The 20508-nt window shown below is 34.4% G+C and overlaps 1 protein-coding gene across 1 annotated transcript in view; it reads right to left on the bottom strand.

Annotated features, from left to right (window-relative positions):
* LOC137398670 (uncharacterized) overlaps positions 1-7921 on the bottom strand; it is a 32598-nt gene extending 24677 nt beyond the window's left edge. The window contains exons 1-4 of the mRNA XM_068084853.1: positions 7768-7921; positions 5425-5455; positions 2932-3069; positions 1320-1381 (exon numbers count right to left, since the gene is read on the bottom strand). Coding sequence (XP_067940954.1) covers positions 1320-1381; positions 2932-3069; positions 5425-5455; positions 7768-7863 — 327 coding nt within the window. The 5' untranslated portion in view covers positions 7864-7921. The remainder of the gene's footprint in view (positions 1-1319; positions 1382-2931; positions 3070-5424; positions 5456-7767) is intronic.
* Positions 7922-20508: the final 12587 nt, after the last annotated feature.

The following is a 20508-nucleotide window of genomic DNA, read 5'->3' as shown; positions in this document are numbered from 1 at the left end:
GTGATGAGAGTTGCCTACCTCTAGCTCACTTGCCAATGGAAAACTCCAGTAAGCTAGTTAATAAGCGCTAGTCTTCTAATTACGGTGTGCCATGACGTTGCTCAAGCATTATCCAGCTATGCTATTCTAATAATAGCTATAGCTGGAGGGACACACGTACATACTTTCACATTTATTTATATAAATAGATAGGTAGATAGATACTGATGGTGACCCGAGCTGGTTTCCAGCAATGTGGTATTGACATTATAAGTATGTTTGGTAGAGGCTTTTGATAGCTAGCCATAAATGGTTAATTGCAGCTAGCTACAGCTGTATAAATAGCTATAGCTATACAACTATAGCTAGTTATAGCTATACATTTATAGCTATCTATAGCTCTACAACTATAACTATACAGCTACATCTAGTTATAACTACACTGCTATAGCTAGCTATAGCTATCTAGCTGCATGTATAGCTAGCTATAGTTAGCTGTACATGCGGCTGTATAGCTATAGCTGATATTATCTTAACTAAATTTATATTTATTGCTTGGCATCAAAGTACTATATTACATCGCCGTTCTTTACAAGTATACGACATTGACTTATATTATGTTGTACTATGTTATATTGTAAAAAATTACAGTGTATTATATAATTCAGCATGCTATTATATTATAGTATGCTTGAAGTAAGCTTGTGATGTCGGAACTTTGGTCATTTTCAATCGTATAGCCTGCAACCGTGTGCTTAATAGTCTGTTGTCAAAAACCAAACAAAGTTTTGAAACAAAATATTTTAAATGATTTGGTGGAAGGTACGGAGTCTATCCATTTGAAGCTTATATGCCTGTGGCGAAAAAAATGTGAAAATGCTTAGTGTTCACACGGATGCCCCATAATGTAGAACGTATTATTTTAGATTACATTATGTTTCATTATATCGTATTATGTTATGATATACAAAGTATTAAATTATATTATGCTCCATTGAATTATATTAGAGTATAGCTAACTATAGAATAGCATATCATACCATGTTAGATAATATCATATTGTAGAGGCACAAAAATTACTTGGTTTCATGCTATAAGGGACTTGTTTAATTAGCCATGGTTGAACAGGAAATAGTATCATCTGCAAAAATTGTTGATATTACATTGCTCTAAAACTGCTCTTGGATGTAAACTGTACAAAAAGCTACCATACCAATCATAAAAACATTTTGATATTTATGATAGTTGTCTTTCTTCAGCTTAATTAAAATCGCAGAAAAGAGGACAACTCCAGAAATAGACACTTGAAAGTAACAATTTAACAACTTTATTTAACATACCTTGCTGTCATTCGACTTGGTAGCATATAAATTGAGGATGTAGCCTGTGGTTCCAAGTAGCGCTGCAAACATAGAGGTAGGTAGTTTAACGTTAAGGAAAAGGCTACCTTTAGCTATGCTTATTAATAATACTAGTACACTTACCAGTCTCATGGACTGTGAGAGACTGTCATGAGTAACCAGTATATAGAGAATTATCTCTCTTAGCGGTAAGGCACCTTAGTGGTGAGGTGGTAGTGTCCTTGCCTTTGAAGCTGATGTCCTGGGTTTGAATCCCGTGCAAGGCAATCCTAGTACTTAACACTTTTGGCTTGGGCAGACGAACAGACAGACACTGTTCTTATTGTAATTAGTTTTGCTGGTTCTGCAATAAATTTATTTGCGTAGATCAAAATAAATGATTAATTTGAGTTGTAAATAGAAGTTCCATAAGTTTGAGTTTCGCATTAAATAATTTTTTTGGAGTGTGATTGTGTGCTTACATATCACATGTTTGATAATTTTTTTGGAGTGTGATTGTGTGCTTACATATCACATGTTTGATAAATGCCAAAATCTTCATTCAATTTTGGAAACATAAACCCTTGCCTTTTTATAAAAAGATGGCCAACTTCTCATGGAAATGTCAAAAATTTCAAAGCAAGACGACTCCAAATATTTATTTTCAATTTGGATTAATAAATAAATTTAGATATTCTTGAAATAGTCTTTAGATAATCTTTTTGAGTGTGACTGTGTGTTGCTTGCATATCACTACTTTGATTAATGCCGAAACTTTCATTCTTTTTTGGGAATAAAACGTTAAATTTCTTATGCAAAGATGACAAATATCCAATAAAGAATTCCAGAGGTTTCAAGGAGAGACAAGTCCAAGTTTTTTTTCAATTTGTTATTTTCTGCCAATCTAGTCTTTTTAATTAGCAATTATCTATTTTGATTCTACTCGATTGATATCTATTCTACTGAGCTGATGTTGACAGACAAAGACAGGTAAGTTTAGCATGAAGTAAGGCTGCAGCAAGCCTGAATAGTAGCGCAGTGTTATTCTCTATTATATGCAGGTTTAAGATGCAGCCCACCCTAAGCTATTCACAGAACTACGTATACAAAGGTATAACTAATGAATAAGAGACATGAATAGGCAGTTTATTTGATATGAATAAGCAGGTGTTATTATAAAGATTGGCTAGTGAATGCTTCTAACTCCATTATTTGTGTCTCTTAAAAAAGGTCAACCACGGCTAATTATGTACGTCAATTGCCTTTCATTTAAAAGAGTGACAGCCAAGTTCACTAACTTGGGCCATGTGGTGATATTATACACTTTGCTACACCTTTTTTAATGTGGCAGCATGGCAGCATGACAGCATGTCAGTATGACAGTATGGAACTATGTCAGCATAGCACATGGCATACTACATTTCGTAGAACAAATAAAAATAGATTTCCAGCAGGATTCTGTAGAGCTATGATTTTATCTAATCAATAGTCATGGGTATTGGAATTCAATTCTTTTCGCTCATTTTTTTAAAGTTTTATTTAAAAATAAAATGCTTACTTACCTTAAAGGTATTCAGCAAAAATAGAAAGAAAAACTGCATCTGAAACGTACCAGCAGCATTGGGAGGGCTCCATGATATTTTAACTCCTGTGTAATTCACAACATTGTTGAGGTACTTGTATATTTCAATGTCATCTACAGGTTGGAGGGGCGTACCAGCTGAACCCGCAGTGCTATCCGGACATTCACCTGATAATAAGATAGAATTTTAGATAAATATGGACCTTCTTGAACACGCTGACTTAAAATATGGTAGATAGATTACAAGCTGCTTCATTAAATCAAGCCTGTAATCATCAGAATATTTCGTTTGAAGTTCTGTAAGACAACTTTTTATGCAACATTGCATTTCATAAGTGCTGCAAAACGCTGCTATATATAATTTTAATGAGTTATAAAATTTAATTAAATTATATTGTAATACATTACAGATAACTTTATTATTGTTATTATAATAATTATTTTAATAAAAGCCAAATCAATCCATTCATCTGTACAAAGCCATGCTAACAGTGTAAGGAAAACAAATCAGCACACTAGAATAGAACTCCAATTCTCACCTTACCAGACAAACATACTACCAATTGCACCACTGGACCACCCACAAGACTCCAAGTCTATTTATGAACATACTGATCATACATGATGATCTCTCACGGGACTTTCATGAGACTGCCAACGTACTAAAATTAGCACTAGATAATATGTACATACAAGTATTTTTAATATTTTAGATCTGAAATGTTAAAGATAGATGATTTTTAAATATTTTTTTATTTTAAAATTATAGTTAAATATTATATAACTAATTATGTTGTTGCATTTTTGTTGCATGTAATATTGTGAAAAGACTATTGTTAACCATTACAGCATAGAAAAAACGATAAGCTAACCAAAAACATTTTTGGTGATAACAACAGACTGTGAAATGATGATTTGAAAAATTCACGATAACCTTTTGAACTCTGGACGCCCTTGCTAATGTTTGTCAGTTTCTTTGAGAAATTTGTCCAACGAAATACTTATATATATACTTAAATATGTTTATAATACAATGATAGTTGGTAGAAACCTAGTATACACGTTCAGCAACACACAGCAAATGTTAGCCAATAGAAAAAAGTGTTCACAGTTCTTTGGTGTGAAACCTTAAAAAATTGTACAATTTGAAAACTTGTAAAAATCTTTACAGGATCATTATATCTATTGAGCATCGTTTATGACTCAAAATAAGCTGGAAAATTATGGTTAGTATCATATAATTATTCATCTGAATCTCAATCATCCATGACAGACTAATAAACAAGCCGTAAAAATACATGTTGTTTTCGCGATATCGACCCAGTGAAATTTTTATTATAACGAAGAAAATTGATAAAGATATTTGCAAACAGTTGAAAATAGAAATGAAATTTTTGGTCTAACATCCTGTGCAAGAGTCAATTTGATTGTTTTATGCTGTTACTTACATGTAGAAGCAGCATTTGTAAACAGAGTCATGTGATTGCCAGTATTCCGGCCGTTAAGGTTTCTGGCACACCCTACACAATTCCAGAATCTGGCCGCCAGGGTTAAAAGGGTTGAGTAATGGAAAGGATTTGTGTTGCCCCCTTTAAAGCCCCACGGGAACTCGATTAAATAACACAGTGCCGTAAGTCCTCATGCTCAAGCTCCGTGGCTTGTGCTCACAAGCAGATGACTCTCGAAGGAAAAAATAACTTTCCAACAAGCCGTCTGCGGTATATAGCCGACCTTACCAACAAGTCGCATATGCCCACAGACGGCGGCTAAAAACTGAGGTTTTGTTGTTCTTGATCCCTTTGGGAGCGAAAGTGTTGAGACGGGTTTCGTTATACCTCCGTCCTCTTGAATAAGAAAAACTGTTTTGCACTCAGTTTGGTCCATAGTTTCTGCTTTGATGTCAGCAGGTATTAACACGCTCCCAACCACTTGTCTCTCACTCGTGCGTCATGAACTCATCTCGACTTAGAGTGATAAATTCTTCTTTAGTCTAAAGTATTCCATAAATATGACCTTGAAGATAAAAGAGTAAGTCGCCAAAACCCCGTACATAAAGGTGTACCATAAATGCAATTCTATGGCTGTAGCACGAGGGCTGAGCAGAGACAGCATTTATCGAGAAGCTGCCTTGAGCAATACGTAAGTTTTAAAAGAACGGCCTAAAGCCGCGGCCTATGACCTTGAATCAGAAGCCGCGCCCAACGACAAGCCGCGTGGCTTGAGCATAAGGACTTACGGTACATGTATTTGCTGAGCCTATAAATCCAGTATAAAACATGTAACAGTTCATAAGCAAGAGCCTCTAATCAACCAATCAATCGGCCTCTAATCTCTTTTATCTTGCCTGTGCTTTTCTTATGAATCTTCGCTGGGAAGCCCCACCTCATTATGTATAACCTGGGTCAAACTGGCCCAGATCCGGGTTATACATGAGTCGCGCCGAGTTGATCTAAACTGATGACGTACTTTACAATAAATTAAAGTATCTAAAATAATTTAAAAAATATAAAACAAAATGCTCACCTGTTTCTAGAGAGTATTCACATAGCACCTCCTACAAACAAAAGTGGAATTCAAGCAGCTTTCAACAATATCATAATAAACATAATAGTAGTCTGCATGATATATAGCCATCTGTTTTCAGCTTTTTTAAGCTGAAAATAATAAAAATAATTGCTTTGAACAGGACTTGAACTCACAACATTTAGCAACATTCGCAACATCTACCACCTGCACCAATCAATCGTCTTCTTCCATCTATATGTATAAATCTCAAACTCCGTCTTTCAAAGTGTCCTGCTATAGCTATTCAAATTTAGGAATAAAATATCCATTTCATGATGGATTTGATCTCGAAACTTTTCGTGCAGCACGTGGGAATCTACCAATTAAACTGAGCAAGATGCAACGAATTCACCTGGCAATATGAGTCATTATGTCAATTAACATATGCATAGCACTTTGAGTTACGCTACGTCATTAAAGCTTGCTTTCACGGCTCTTAGTAGCATGTTTAGCAATACAGATAGTAGCGAACTCAAATCAGTCATTGGCAATATTCTAAGCTAATGGCAAGTGACAGGCAACTACATTACCGTGACTGTTTATAAGCCGTTTTCAATACCCATGCAATGCCAGGCATTCAGTCAGTTTAGAAATAATCTTGAATACTCTGATTCTCGGTACTTTATCAGCACATCTAGCAATCTCTCATGACACTCAAAGCTGCGAGTGTATTATTAATGATAATAATCTTATTCCTTTTTGCAGCACCTGATTTTGATTAGCATAAACATAAGAGCAGCTAGTAAACATGTAAACAATACGGTGTTAGTGAACTTTAAGTAAATTGTGTAATGTACTCAAGTGAAAACCAGCAAATATACTGCCAACTGGACAAGCAAGGAACTTGTAGATAAGCTGCAGGTGAATCTATGTGTGAATTTATAAGTAAAACTGTGAAAAGCATAGAATGCTGAGAAATTAAAAAGAAAGCATGAGCGAAACATGCCAGTAGCCATTTAAATGCTCAAACATGTTTGATCTTGCTTAAAATTTGCCATCAAAAAGTGTTTTTTGAATAAAAAAATGTTCAAAAACTTGGTAAAACCATCAGAGGCAAAAGAGAAATGTTTACAACAGTTGTACATGGAACACCATGCTAAATATGTACAAGGACTATATAGGCATGCAACTCAGTTAACTTTCTTGAATGCTTTGTAATCACTTGTTATTAGTGTAGCAAAAATGATACTTTTGGTGAATAAGCCCTGTGTCAATATCTGATGAGTGAGTATACTGTCAGTATCTAGTGAATGAGTCTGCTGTCAGTAGATGGTGAGTAGGTATATTGTCAGTAGATGGTGAGTGAGTATACATACTGTCAGTAGATGATGAGCGAGTATACTGTCAGTAGATGGTGAGTAAGTATACTGTCAATATCTGATGAGTGAGTATACTGTCAGTAGATGGTGAGTGAGTCTACTGTCAGTAGATGGTGAGTAGGTATATTGTCAGTAGATGGTGAGTGAGTATACATACTGTCAGTAGATGGTGAGCGAGTATACTGTCAGTAGATGGTGAGCGAGTATACTGTCAGTAGATGATGAGTGAGTATACTGTCAGTAAATGGTGAGTGAGTATGTTGTCAGTAGATGGTGAGTGAGTATACTGTGAGTAGATGGTGAGTGAGTATACTGTCAGCAGATGATGAGTGAGTATACTGTTAGTTGACTGTGAGTGAGTATACTGTCAGTAGATGGTGAGTGAGTATACTGTCAGCAGATGATGAGTGAGTATACTGTCAGTAGACAATGAGTGAGTATACTGTCAGTAGATGTTGAGCGAGTATACTGTCAGTAGATGGTGAGTGAGTATACTGTCAGTAGGTTTAGCTGAATCGCACAAGATGATGTTTAGATTTAGTGATAGAGCGACTCCTGGAGAGTATACAGCAGTCGTGACTACTCTGCTATTCTTCACTCATACACACTTACAGCTTTCATTGGAAAATATAACAACTTTTGAAAATATTCTCTGCAAATGTGCTAAAACAGCTATTAATGCCTGCGCAGCATTTGCAGGTAAAACCTATCAGAATGACCAAAATTTGGTGTCATTACTTTTGATAAGAGGGTGCCGTGGCAATACTGAATTGATGCTCATAATGCTAATTGGTGCAAGGAGCTAGTTGATAAGGTAATAAATCCGCGTCACTGCATCTAAGCTGTTGTCCATCTCACCATTTAGTCAATATACTAGGATCAGCTAATGCGTTCATGACTGACTCCTGAGGGTGCCATGCAATACCCGCAGATATGAAGTTTAAACGAATGCCATTGAAAGTTTATGACTAGTCTTGCTTACCTCTTGAGACTCGGGAGTGCAGTCTATATATCCCAAAGAAGGGGCAACAAGTACTATGGCGCAGACAATAGCAATCTCAAGTTTTCGCGCTTGCATGATGTCGAAAAGATAAAATTACTGGCCTTGCATTTGTGCAACTAGCAGTCATGCTGGTCTCTTTCGCCGAGGGCAGTGTGAGTGTATTGAAGCTGTTGTCTTTAAAAACATTTTCATTGCTTTTGATCATTCATTAAATCAACGGCAAGCCGGAGCTGCATTTCTAAAGTTACGCCCATTTAATTTTAGCCACACCCATTTCAACTAAGTAGCCAGTAGTGGCTTCTCATGTTTTGTTCTGTGGTGGTTATGGAAATAAAGGAACGCTTTGTTTACAGCATTCATTAGTCACTAGGCACATTGTATAGCTAAACAAAGTAAATATTTAGCAGCAAAAGTTGTTCTAAAGCAATCCAACTCAAAACCATGTTTGAAGTTATCTGTCCTTGTCAAAGAAAAGAAAGATCACACAGGTTTACAAAGTATCTTGATTACTCCAGCCCGCCACCATTGAGACTTTTTTAAGGTGTTTCATAACTTTCCAATTTGCAGGGAAAATGTTGGTTGTTTGGTTATTATTATTATTATTATTATTGAAACTGTTATCATTGTTATCTTTGTTGTTATTATATTTTTGAGTTGAGTTTTCAGTTGTTTCATTTTAGTAAACATGCAACTAGTATAGTATGAGAGAATCACCTCCGAATTTTTTAGCGAAAACACAACTCTTGAGTGGTGCCTTCCATACAGATGTGGTGCCTAAAATACATGTGTGGTGCCCCAAATATGCATGTAGAGACCCAAATACGGCACACTCAATACACTTGCGGTCCCTTCTATATGCTTGCGGCGCCTTATACAGATAGAAGGCGCCGATAGATAGATACGGTGCCTTCTGTATATGTTTGAGACGTATAATATGTCTATGCCCATGTATATATATATATATATATATATATATATATATATATATATATATATCAGCTAAGATCTTGAGGCGAATGGTCAAACTCCCAGGTCTCTGGTAGGAGACCCGAGTTAGAGCAGAAATTACCACCCATATGAGTTAACCGGGGTGAGGAAACAATTTTTTTTTAATTTTTTATATGTATATATATATATATATATTTATTTATATATCTATATATTTATTTATATATATATTTATATATATATATATGTATATATATATATATGTATACATATATATATATATATATATAAATATGTATACATATATATATATATATATATATATATATATAAATATGTATACATATATATATATATATATACATATATATAAATATATATATAAATAAATATATAGATATATATATATAAATAAATATATATACATATATATATAAATAAATATATAGATATATAAATAAATATATATATACTCAAAATATGTAGGATGGGAGGCCCCCTAATAAGAGGCCTTCGTATATATAAAAATTATTCAAAATGTGTATAGCAAATTGATAATAGGAGGCGGAACAATTTTGCCTCCTATCGTGGATATATTTTTCATTTCGTTAGAGGTTGTTTTGAACTTGGAGTTGTCTCCTCGTTGATTTGTGTCTAAAATTAATGAATTCTTTGGTAAAATTTGTTCACACTATAAAAGTTAAGTCTCCTTACACCAAAGTTTGCCATAAAATGCACAACTGATGGCTGCCAGCAGAGCTTTTATAGGCAGGTTTTTATCAGGCATGAAATCAAAGTGTTTTGGGGTGTAAAAGAAAAACAAACCAATTATGAATTGAATTACCAAGAAGTGGTTTGTGAATATAAAACCGCAAAACTGATGGTTTGATTTCGATGACGGTAGTCTATCTTTCGAACTTGTCTGTAAATTGGCTACTTTTCCACAAAGTACAAAAATTCATAGCATTTTATTTATTGCACAACAAATATAGTTTGCAAATGTGGATGTTGGCTGACTGGTTATGGTCACGGTAAAAAGTGACTGAATGGTAGGTACTAGAACAGCTGGTTTACCTAACATTTTTATCCAAAAAGTTGTAAATGCATTAAAACCAACTAAATTAGTTTGTATTTTATTACCTCCCAAGGGTGCTAAAAATAAATAGCACACATCAATAAATTTATGCAAACATAGTATGATCATGCAGAACTACGCTAAAAAATTTGTCTTTGGTTATTAATGTTAATTAATCAACAACATATTGATACATAACTAAAAAAATATGATACAATAACAAATAAATTTAAAAGATAATTTCTACAAAAGTAGAAACACCATTATTCAAACACATACAAAATGTTCACATTGTGTTTTTATTATTTTGTATGAATCATCAGTGTCAGTTTATAAAACATAGTTATAATGTTTTATTTTGAATTGTAAAATCAAGCTATTGAAATGTACAGTTATATACCTATGTACATATACGTATGTACATGTATATAATTTAAGTGCGCATGTAATAATCATAAGATATGGAATGTTCAACAATAGATAGAAGGTAAATTTTGATTTTACCCTGACATTCTAAATCACTGAAAAATAATTTTGATGAAAAAGTTGCTAATCTGATGCTTCTATGGAAGGAATCGTTTTTACACGGGAGATAAATCCTAAAAAATCATTTTTATCAAATCTCTCATAGAAGTGAAAATGACAGCTACGGCACTTCTTCAGCTTTGAATTATCCATACAACAATTAGTCTAAATCACTGCATAAATTTTCACTGAAAAACTGTGCCAATGGAAATGCAAGATAAACTGCCTTGGCGCACGGCCTATACTGCTTGAAAGTGATAATCGACTTCTTAACAAGTGTTCAGAAAACCATGAACAGGCCAGTAAGCATGCCACTAATTAACAAGCTTACACTGTTCTGTCTACAATTGAACAAACATACTGTGAGAATCGCATGCAGCTAGTTTTGCGATGAAGGCAGCAAAACGACAGTTATTTTGTCTTAGTTCATTGGCTACTACTACAATGATGCATCAATAGTTACAAAGAAGATATTTTCTTGCTTCTACTAGCATTTTATATTTATATAATTGTAAATAATAAAACATTGCCTTTTGCCAATAAAATGCTACCTTATCAAGCAGAGAGTGTTTAAGCGCATTACTTCATTTAATGAAGAACCAGTTCAGGCATTCTTTTTCTACCTGTTTTAATAACAGCACATCAAACAGAACAGACACTGGTCAATCATTTCTATAGTATATGGAATTTTTGTCTGGGCCTCTGAAGCCAGGGTTAGAGATTTAGGAATCGTTGTTTTTATTGGTTTCAAATGTGTGGTATACAGCTTAAGAGTCGACTACCTTAACGCATGCAATAATGAGCTGCCTTCTTTAAGGATAGAATAATCGTAAATATACTTATTCTCTGCACATTATCGACACACATGACCATTCCTCAAGATACAGCGGACTGCCATGGGACTAGAAATAATAATAACAATAATAACTGTAAAGTATGAAGGCCGCATTCTGAAGAAATACACAATGACCAGAGTGAAGAAATTATACATATTTTAAATGAACTGATAACTAACAATGAAGAAGACATACAAATATAGAATTTAGAGAAAAACGGAAATTTGCTATGCTAGATAATATACACCGAAACTGATGAATGAATAATAACAATTAAAAACGAGTAATCAGAGAGTACGGGGGCACAAAAGTGGATGACAAGAAGAAGCCTTTAGAAAGAGGTAGATAGTCTAATAACAGCAGCACAAGACTAAGCACTGCAAACCAATGCCAGGAAAGCATGGATTGAGAAGAGTATGAATGATGTTAAATTCAGATTGTGTAAGACAAAGGATGTACCAGCCATATTGTAAATGAGTGCTCAAAAATTGCACAAACATAATACAACCATCGACATGATCAAGTGACTGCAGCAGGTTGCTGGACTTTCTGTCAGAAGCATCACATGCCACACACAGCATATTGGTATAACAATAGGGTAGAGCCAGTGTCTGAAAATGACAAAACGAAAGGTTTAGCACTAACCATAAAAGAAACAACAGGGGGTTAGATTAGTTGTATAACCATCCCAGGTGATGCAAGAGTAAAAAAAAGATATAAAGAAGATGTACAAAGGGCAAGATTTGAGCTTTGAAGGCTGGAGAATGTCCAAGCGAAAGTGTTTTCTGTAGTAATTGGAGTGATTGAGACATTAATCGCCTAGCTTTTCTCATATCTCTCTGAGGGCAGTGCTCAACAGTTTTTCAAACAACTTAGCAAACAGTGCTGCTAGGAGCTAGTATTCTTATGAATACTGATGAATCTAAAATCAGTTAAAATAGTAGGATTTGCAGAAAGCACTTCTCCATAAGTTGTCAGAATTATCTTCTCTTTCCTTAGTTTACAAACAGGAGCCCTCTTTGTGTAATGGTCCATATCAGTGACTATACTCATATAGGTATACTTTATAGGAATATTTATGTCAGATTTTAAGGAAGACTCCTCAGTAGAAGGACTCGTTAAAGTCAAATTCCTCAAGCTAAGGCCTTGGCTCACCTACTACCAGCCACTCGGTTGTTAAGACAGTTTTTAGAATGATACTAAAAATATTAATAAAAGCCGTGTCTGTCCATCTGTCTAAAGCTAAATATAAAGGTTAGGAAAAACATTGCACGGAGAATTGAACTCAAAATATTTGGCTGAGCAGCTGTGCACCCTAACGATGGCTCAGCTTAACCACCTTGCAGCTATGTGTAATAATTTTGCAAATTCAGCGTGCCAGACTGACAGGGTAGGCTACTAGTTTTCTGGTAATAAGAGCCCTGGACCTCCTTGGTTCCAAGCCATGGTTGGAGGTTTGGGATAAACATTGCGTAATAGGGAAGTCAAACCTACAACATGCAAACTGATTCCCAAGAATGCCGCTACCAGCTCGACCATTCAGCTTCAATTGGTTTAAATTGTTTGCCTAGGCATACTCACTATACTTTATTGACACATATGTTAGTGTAGGCTGTAGTGGTATATATAAACAGTTTGGAAAAAATTGTTTGTTGATAATCTAATCATGACACACTTACATCTGCATAACATTACCATGGTTGACAGTTAGTTGTAAAGATAGCTTGCACATTACTTTCATAACAGTATTGTTTACCAAAGTTAAAGGGCAGATGTGCTTTGCTATTCTCAAGCAATTATCTGTGTCGCTTAAAAAATGATACTACTGAATAAATGGGCTGTTTGCTTAGTTTGTGTGACAACATGCAAAATTTAATAAAATTTTCTGTAATAGGTTAAGACTGAAAAGTTGCAACGGAAAAATTATTTTTGAAAAATAAATTCCTGTTGTGATAATTTGCTGAGATATAGTTTTTAGAATTTGACCCATTCATGAAACATTACTGCCAGAGACAGTTAAAAGAAAAACACATGGATAATGAGAGCTTAGAAGATTAGGTCGTCACACTGACCAAGAACAATCCTAGCAATCTTGTACTATGGCTAGAAAATCAGCAAGGAGACACAAAAATTTGTAAAATGTATTTAAAAGAACACTACAACTGATTAGTTTACACTCTCATCCATCTACAAATAGAACTGGGTGGAATTTGTATTGGGCGATGAAAAGGCTAATGAAAAGGCTGAGCTAATGAACTGCCTATACAAGCATCCAGGCATCTTGTTTGCAGCTTTTGCATATATGCAGGATGAGCAAACTTGTGCTCAGAGGCCACTTATGATTCGATTGTCAAAGCTGCCATGATTTTTCGCACGCTTTTTAAAAACGTGTGGTTCTCCTTGCTGTCTATTACACGTTAATATAACTCTCGCTGTGCTTCCCGAAATGTCAGCAATTCTTATATGGTTTAAACAGTAATTAAGATGCTTGTGACATTTTAGTCTCAATTTTTATACATAGTTCATTTGCTTTAATATCTTTAAGGCAATTTTACCTGTCAAGTATTTGAAGAGTTAATCAAAAAGTATTGAAGTTTTTTTTATCATATGGAATTTTGCTGGTGGTTTTCGGAGTTCGGACAAGCAGGATATTTTAAGATTAAAGTTTGCGAAACTCAATTCCAGTTACAATGCTCACAAGAAAAGAAATGTGCCCAGACCTCAAAAATTACATCAATAGTCATGCTTGTTGTTTATCAAAATAGACATACTGTCTCATTATCAATGATTCCTCATGTGTTCATACAGTAGTTAATGGAAAACAATGGGACTAATTCTAATCAACCTATATTTAAAAAGTTTGAAACAGCTATAGCAATGTATCTAAGTATAGGCCTATATTTTAATTTTAATTTAAACAACCATAAGCAAACACAAAATAAGATGTATGCCAATAAAGATGCATAACACTGCAACTTGGCTGCAATAGCCGATGGCATCACGGGAGGAAAAAACAGGAAGTGCAACGATTGACATAATTTTTGGAGAAATCTTTTTCTTCTGAGCCTTATAATTGCACTTAAATGTTAACAATTTTAATTTTGAAACATCCCAGCAACCAAATCACATAAAACCACATGCAGAAATTCAACAAATTGAAAAATGCCAATAGTTTTTTAAAACACTTTTTAAAATTTTATGTAATGGACCCTTTCAAAATATTTGTTTCAAAAAATTTATGGAAATTATTTGCCAAATAATGACATCAAGATTAGTTATGCGTTATACTCAATAAATAGTAGGTAAAAGTTGCAACAATTTACATGTAGATGATATCAACATTTTAATATTTTCATGAAAAACGCTTTGATAACTTTAATTAGCTTGTGTCATACATTAAACTCTGCTACAGAAAGCTAAATCTGACAAAAAGTGATTATTTTTAACGTCTGTGAATTTTTTTGGTGGACTGCATCACAACTGTTGTGTCACACATGAGAGCACATCACATATTACCCAACATATATAAAAAAAAGTCGTCGTTAGCTCATTTGTTTTTTAGGATATGATGCTACCTCGCAACGCTTGTAGGCTTATACTGTTTTCTGTTGGTAGGGCTTTTACTGTTAAAGATGTGGTTGCGTCAAATTTGAGTTGATTTTAAAAGAAAGCATTTTTTTCTCTATCAGTTGATATATTGTTTGTTGTGTTGGGCAATCTCATTGCCAAGATATTTGAAGATTAAAATCGGAAAAATATGGTCGACGTAAAAACGCTCAGGCCAAAAAAACATGCCCAGACTTGCCCAAAATGATGTCACAAGTGAATTTATCTGTCAATATATCTCGTATTCACATCGGCTATTTGCGATAAAAGTCTAGTCCTACGCGGCTCTATCGGCATATACTTTATTTTGTATTTGCTCATGTTGGTTAGAATAAAATTTTAAACCCTACTACAGATACATTATTATGAATGTTTCAAAGGCCTCAAATAACAAAAATTAAAAATTAGTCTTGCTCACTTTTTCTAAATGCTGTGTAAACATTTGAGTACCGACTACCAATTCTACCGGTCTACGGTAATTCTGTCAAGTTAACTGTATAATAAGGTCTTTGTATCAGCGCACTTCCGCCGCTACCCACACTAACGATATACAGCCCGTGTCGTATAGGGACATGTCCCTATACGACACTGTATACAGCCTCCCGAAAGCCCCGCCCACATTATGTCCGTCGCCTATCCTTGGTGCGGGGCCGTATATCATTGCCAACACTGAAAACTAGTTTCTTACTACCTTTGAAAATAATAGACATAGGGATAGAGTTTTAAGGATGAGAAGTCTGCTGCAAACTGGATTTGAGCTCACATTCTCCAGCTCTGCGGACATCTATATACCGTATCCAATTCAATACAATATTCTGTAAATCATGTTTTGCATTATCGTCAACAATATAATGCTATTATATAATTTTTACAAGCAAAATATTTTCATCCCGGCATAAAGCTTTTATTAAAAATATTCATCAATTCGTGGCCACTCACATAGTTTTAGCTGTTACAATAAGATAAATTCATCTACTGCAAGAAACTTAAACAAAACATGGTTTATACAGCACACATTCAAGTCTCTCTTTTCCCTTTATGGCAGTTTCTATACTGACAAAGCTGCTTCGGATGGTGGGACGACATAAACATCCTGTAATCAGTAACACAAAGGCAATAAAAATATGTCATTCATAAATATGTCATTCTAAAGCGTATCTACTGAAAGCTTTCAAATTGGGAGTTTGATAGACTGCGAGTGTAATTTTAAAAACGAATAAACGTTTAACAAAGGCACAAGTACGCCAAGCCAACGATTCGGAGCTTCAGTTCTGGAAATTAAAGATTTGCATTGATCAATCGATTTTCTTCACTTTCTACAAGTGAAAAGTGAACATCTAAAGTCAAATCATGAATCTAATTTACTAAATAAAACTGCCACAGAAAATTTGAAGCAAATGTAGCTAGGAGAACCAATAAAAAATATGAAACGATGATTAGTGATAGAAAATGTATAATTTTATTAATTAGTACATGTATTATTGAGTACTAAAATATTACCTTTAGTATATTCATCAATCTAAGCCATTGTATTGCTAGATGCTAAAGATTAGAAAGAAGCCATCAAAAATTCACTGTACATACGTATCTCGCACGCGCAGGAAATTACATTTCAGCCTCAAACAGGGAAATATAATCTGAATGTAAACTCAACAGGAAACTTTATAGGAGAATCATAGTAAAAGATAAATTTATCTCCATTTTCCAATCTTCCTCCGTAGAACCTTTACTACCTGATGCCAAGAAAACTCACAGTCACCTTCGCAGCAATTTTTACAATCATGTTGTTCGCCAATAAAACGTGTCGATCGAGTAATTCATTAAAGTAACGATGTTAATTAATTTAGTAAATATCGATGTCCATGCGATTTAATAATATAGTAATATTCCTAAATTTGAGATCACAGCCAACGCGTCTTACGGCTGACAACATTTGTTACGGCCTATATAAAAATTCTACTCTGATGATTGACTAAGGAAGCTACCTCATATTTATCGCTCGTGGTTTCTTTTCAGATATATTGCTTGTGACGTCACGAAAGAAGCACCCGCTGGAACGTGAGCTTTTTAAAAGCGGGCCCCACTTAAATGCATATATCTCTGAACAGGGTTGGTCTACAAAGACAAAAATGGCATCAAATTGTAGCTGATGTTTCAGCCTTTTATGGGTCTTAATTTAATTAAATCAAATTTTTTGACGCAACCACATCTTTAAAGCCTTTGTAAGATATATAGTTGGGGTCTGAAAAGTGAAAACATGACAAGCTACATCAAATTTACATACTTGAGCAGTAGCAACTGCTTTGCTTCAAGGAAAGCTTTTAGAAGTTAATTTCTTTTCAGCCTTTGAAGTTTTTCGTGACTCTGAGTTAGGAAAGAAAATTTTAGTTTACCAACGCAAGTGTGTTACTATGCTACATTGTTTTCATGATTGTTTATAAAAATAAAAAATCTCAGTGAGCCGCAGCACTACTAATGTAAGCATTGTTTATAAACTAGCTGAATGCATTTACTTGCCTATGCATTCTCATTGCGCAAAACTAAAGATTACATTATCTCAAGGAGTATGAACATTGTTCAGAATTTTCTAACAACAGACTTTAAACTTACAGTGAAATGTTGATCACTTGCAACATTTTATTAATTTGCAGTTTTAATAATGTCTATTGAAACAATGCAACTTTTTGTGGTGTATACTTGTACTTTTAGATATAACACTAGACCCATTCAAACCAAGCTCTTGCTGATTAAACTCCGCTAAACAATTGTAATGCAATCAGACTGCTGATTTGTGTGAATGGTTCAGAGTTGTGATGCGTTAAATCTGTACTGTGTAATTGCAGCTCAGTAAACAGTAATTTTCCACCGCATTACAACTTTACAAGGCAAAATGGACATTTTCTGTTACTTAAACCGTGCTCCTACTGTAATTTTCCTACTTTCATCCACTGCCTATTTACTTTCATGACTCATTACCTAAAACCCAGCAATTCATACATAGTACTAATGCACATTCTTAAAAACTTGAAACTGCATGCGTACTGCAATTGTGAATTAGTATGAAAATGATACTGTGAACCAGCTGACACTACTGACTTTCAAAGCATCTGTACTGCATTGTACAAGATCGGCCAATACTATTGTTAGCACTACTGAACTTGTCTAGTAAGTCCCATATCATATTCCAGATTCCAATCATATAAGCTACAATATGCTAGTGGTGATCAACTTGTTTGCCTAATTACATTCAAATTTTAATACCATCCACATCTTGCAATTGTGTTGCAATTTTCAACACTATACTTGATTTTGGAATGATATTTCATGAAAATGTACTGTGCATGTATGTACAATCAACCGTAATGCAGAGGTTTTTATTGCTTGTAACACTACAAAATGTACCTTAGCAACACTTCCACTGTATCTAGCATTGCACACTGTGCAGAAGGTAATACTGTCACTGAATCAATACTCATTAGTATGCATTATAAAAGACTTGTACAGCATGTATAGTGCATACTACCCATAGTAAAAGTTTGTAATGCAATTATCCTGACAGCATCATGGCTGTGACACACTTACTAGTGCTACTGCACGGCTAATGCAAATATATAGATGTCTAGACTGGCAATTGTTGAAATTGCTATGAGTTTTATATCCAAGCACAAGTGAGGGCAGTGCTCATTAATGAGTAGTTATGTATTCTCATAATGGTGACAACCCTGACCATGGTTTTATGTCAACTGTTAATCCGCTTAATCTGCAAGAATAACGTAATCCCCTACCAAAGCTATGTGATTAGAATAACATAAAAATGTTTTGTGACCTTGTCTTTAAACCTTGCAGTTACATGATATTGACATGTTGGTATGAAGTTTATTTTACTGGCTAATGGAATAATTGGTAAAAGCAAGTGATGTTGTGTGGAAATAAAAGAAAAGAGCAATTATAATGACTCAAAAACTTAACAACTTTTAATAGCAAACCTTTTGTGAGATCAGGATATTTTGTGGCATCAAAGTTGCGGCATAGTATGCAGGATAGTCTGTTGACGTGCTTTAGACAACAGAGATTAAAAAAACCCGAGGTACATCGAGCCCAATTCTATATCTATCAAACATCATCAATCTGAAACAAAACTTGTGTAGTGTTTCTAGCTTTTCCATAGCTCTATCTAATAAATATGAAAAAAAATTAAATGAAACAGCAAGCAGTTGCAGTGAATAACTTTGTTATATATGCATAGGACATGATATGTTCTCATGATTGGCCTATGATTTACAGACTAGCTAGATAAAAGGGGTAGCGAGAGGGATTTTCTGTGTTATGAGTCATTGGTTTAACATTACATAACCAGGCTTCATAATTGGTAGCTAAATGAAAGCAGTGGATGTCATTTGGAAACGACCTAGATACTGACATTTCATTAGATGCTGTAATGCTGAGATAACATTTTACCAAATCTTTTACCTTGTATCAATGGTAGTGACAATTTGCCACTACACTGTGTCATCATAGCGCAGTAGCAAGTGATATTTCAGTGCAATCAAATCTTTTAATATGAGTAGGCTTTTACTTTATAGGCTTTAACATATATGTAATAAATTTAAATACTTATATTATTTTTAGCCATTTCTTAAACATATTTCTAGCAAACATCAGCCCCAGACTTCTTTGTTTTCAAGGTGTAATAGATAATTACTTCAACAGATGTGTCCTGACTATATAACAGGTACATTTTTATTAAATACTAATATTCTTTCCAGTCTTTGGTTGTTGGGATGAATAAGATGGAGAGCTGCTGCTGCTTCTGCTGCGATTGGTGTGGCTGAGACTAGGACTATTTTAGGCATCGAGATGTGCACTAATTCTGTTTAGTTTTACGCATTCTCGGCTCATCTTGGTCTACTGTCTCCTCTAGACCTGGTCAGTAAAGCGGCAGTTGTTGTCCTGAGCAATATGGCTTAACAAGCTTACCCTATTGGTGATAAAGCTTCTAAGTTTATAAAGTTTTTTTTTTAAGTTTCAAAGTCTACAATATTTTCAATTTTATTCTACCAAGACGAGCCACAGAAGGCAACAAGGCAATTTTTTCTCAATTATTTTGTGTATTTCATTTTTAGCAAACTGTTGAACTTTTACACACATTAATATTTGTTACATTCACTGCCTATTTCTGATTTCATGTTTATTTTACAATTTATGGCTAATTCTATTCACTTGAGCTGCCTCTAAAACATTTGCACCAATATGTATTTTTTAATCTGTTAGAAGTATTTGCAACTGTTTTATATTGATTTACATGTCATGTAGTTCACAATGCAGACTTCACATTGAGCCAGTTGGGTTAAATAGAGTCACATGAACCACAACTTCTCATCATTAAATCTAGCTCTCCATTATGGCTTGTTGCCCTAGATAGGGCATGTTGCTGCAATCACGTAATTAACTTCAAATTGACTGATTTGAAAAAAAAATTCATTGCCGCTTAATGTTACAGTGTTTTTTAAACTTCTGTCTTTGACACGCAGTTAGTCATGATGCATTTTGCATGCCGATAGCTTTTGAATTGTGTGCTGTTTTTTAAGCATTGCAGAAAGCCCTAAGATCTTCAAATAAATCCTATAGGCATACCAGATAGCAGAGATTACCAAAAGGGGTTGGCAAGGCATTAAAATCACTTGTATGGTTCAAACTTTTATGTCCTAGAACATGTTATACAATACAAAA

This window comes from Watersipora subatra, chromosome 6 (assembly GCF_963576615.1).
Source record: "Watersipora subatra chromosome 6, tzWatSuba1.1, whole genome shotgun sequence".
Classification (NCBI taxonomy): Eukaryota; Metazoa; Bryozoa; class Gymnolaemata; order Cheilostomatida; family Watersiporidae; genus Watersipora; species Watersipora subatra.
This window is presented reverse-complemented; position numbering and strand designations above follow the sequence as displayed.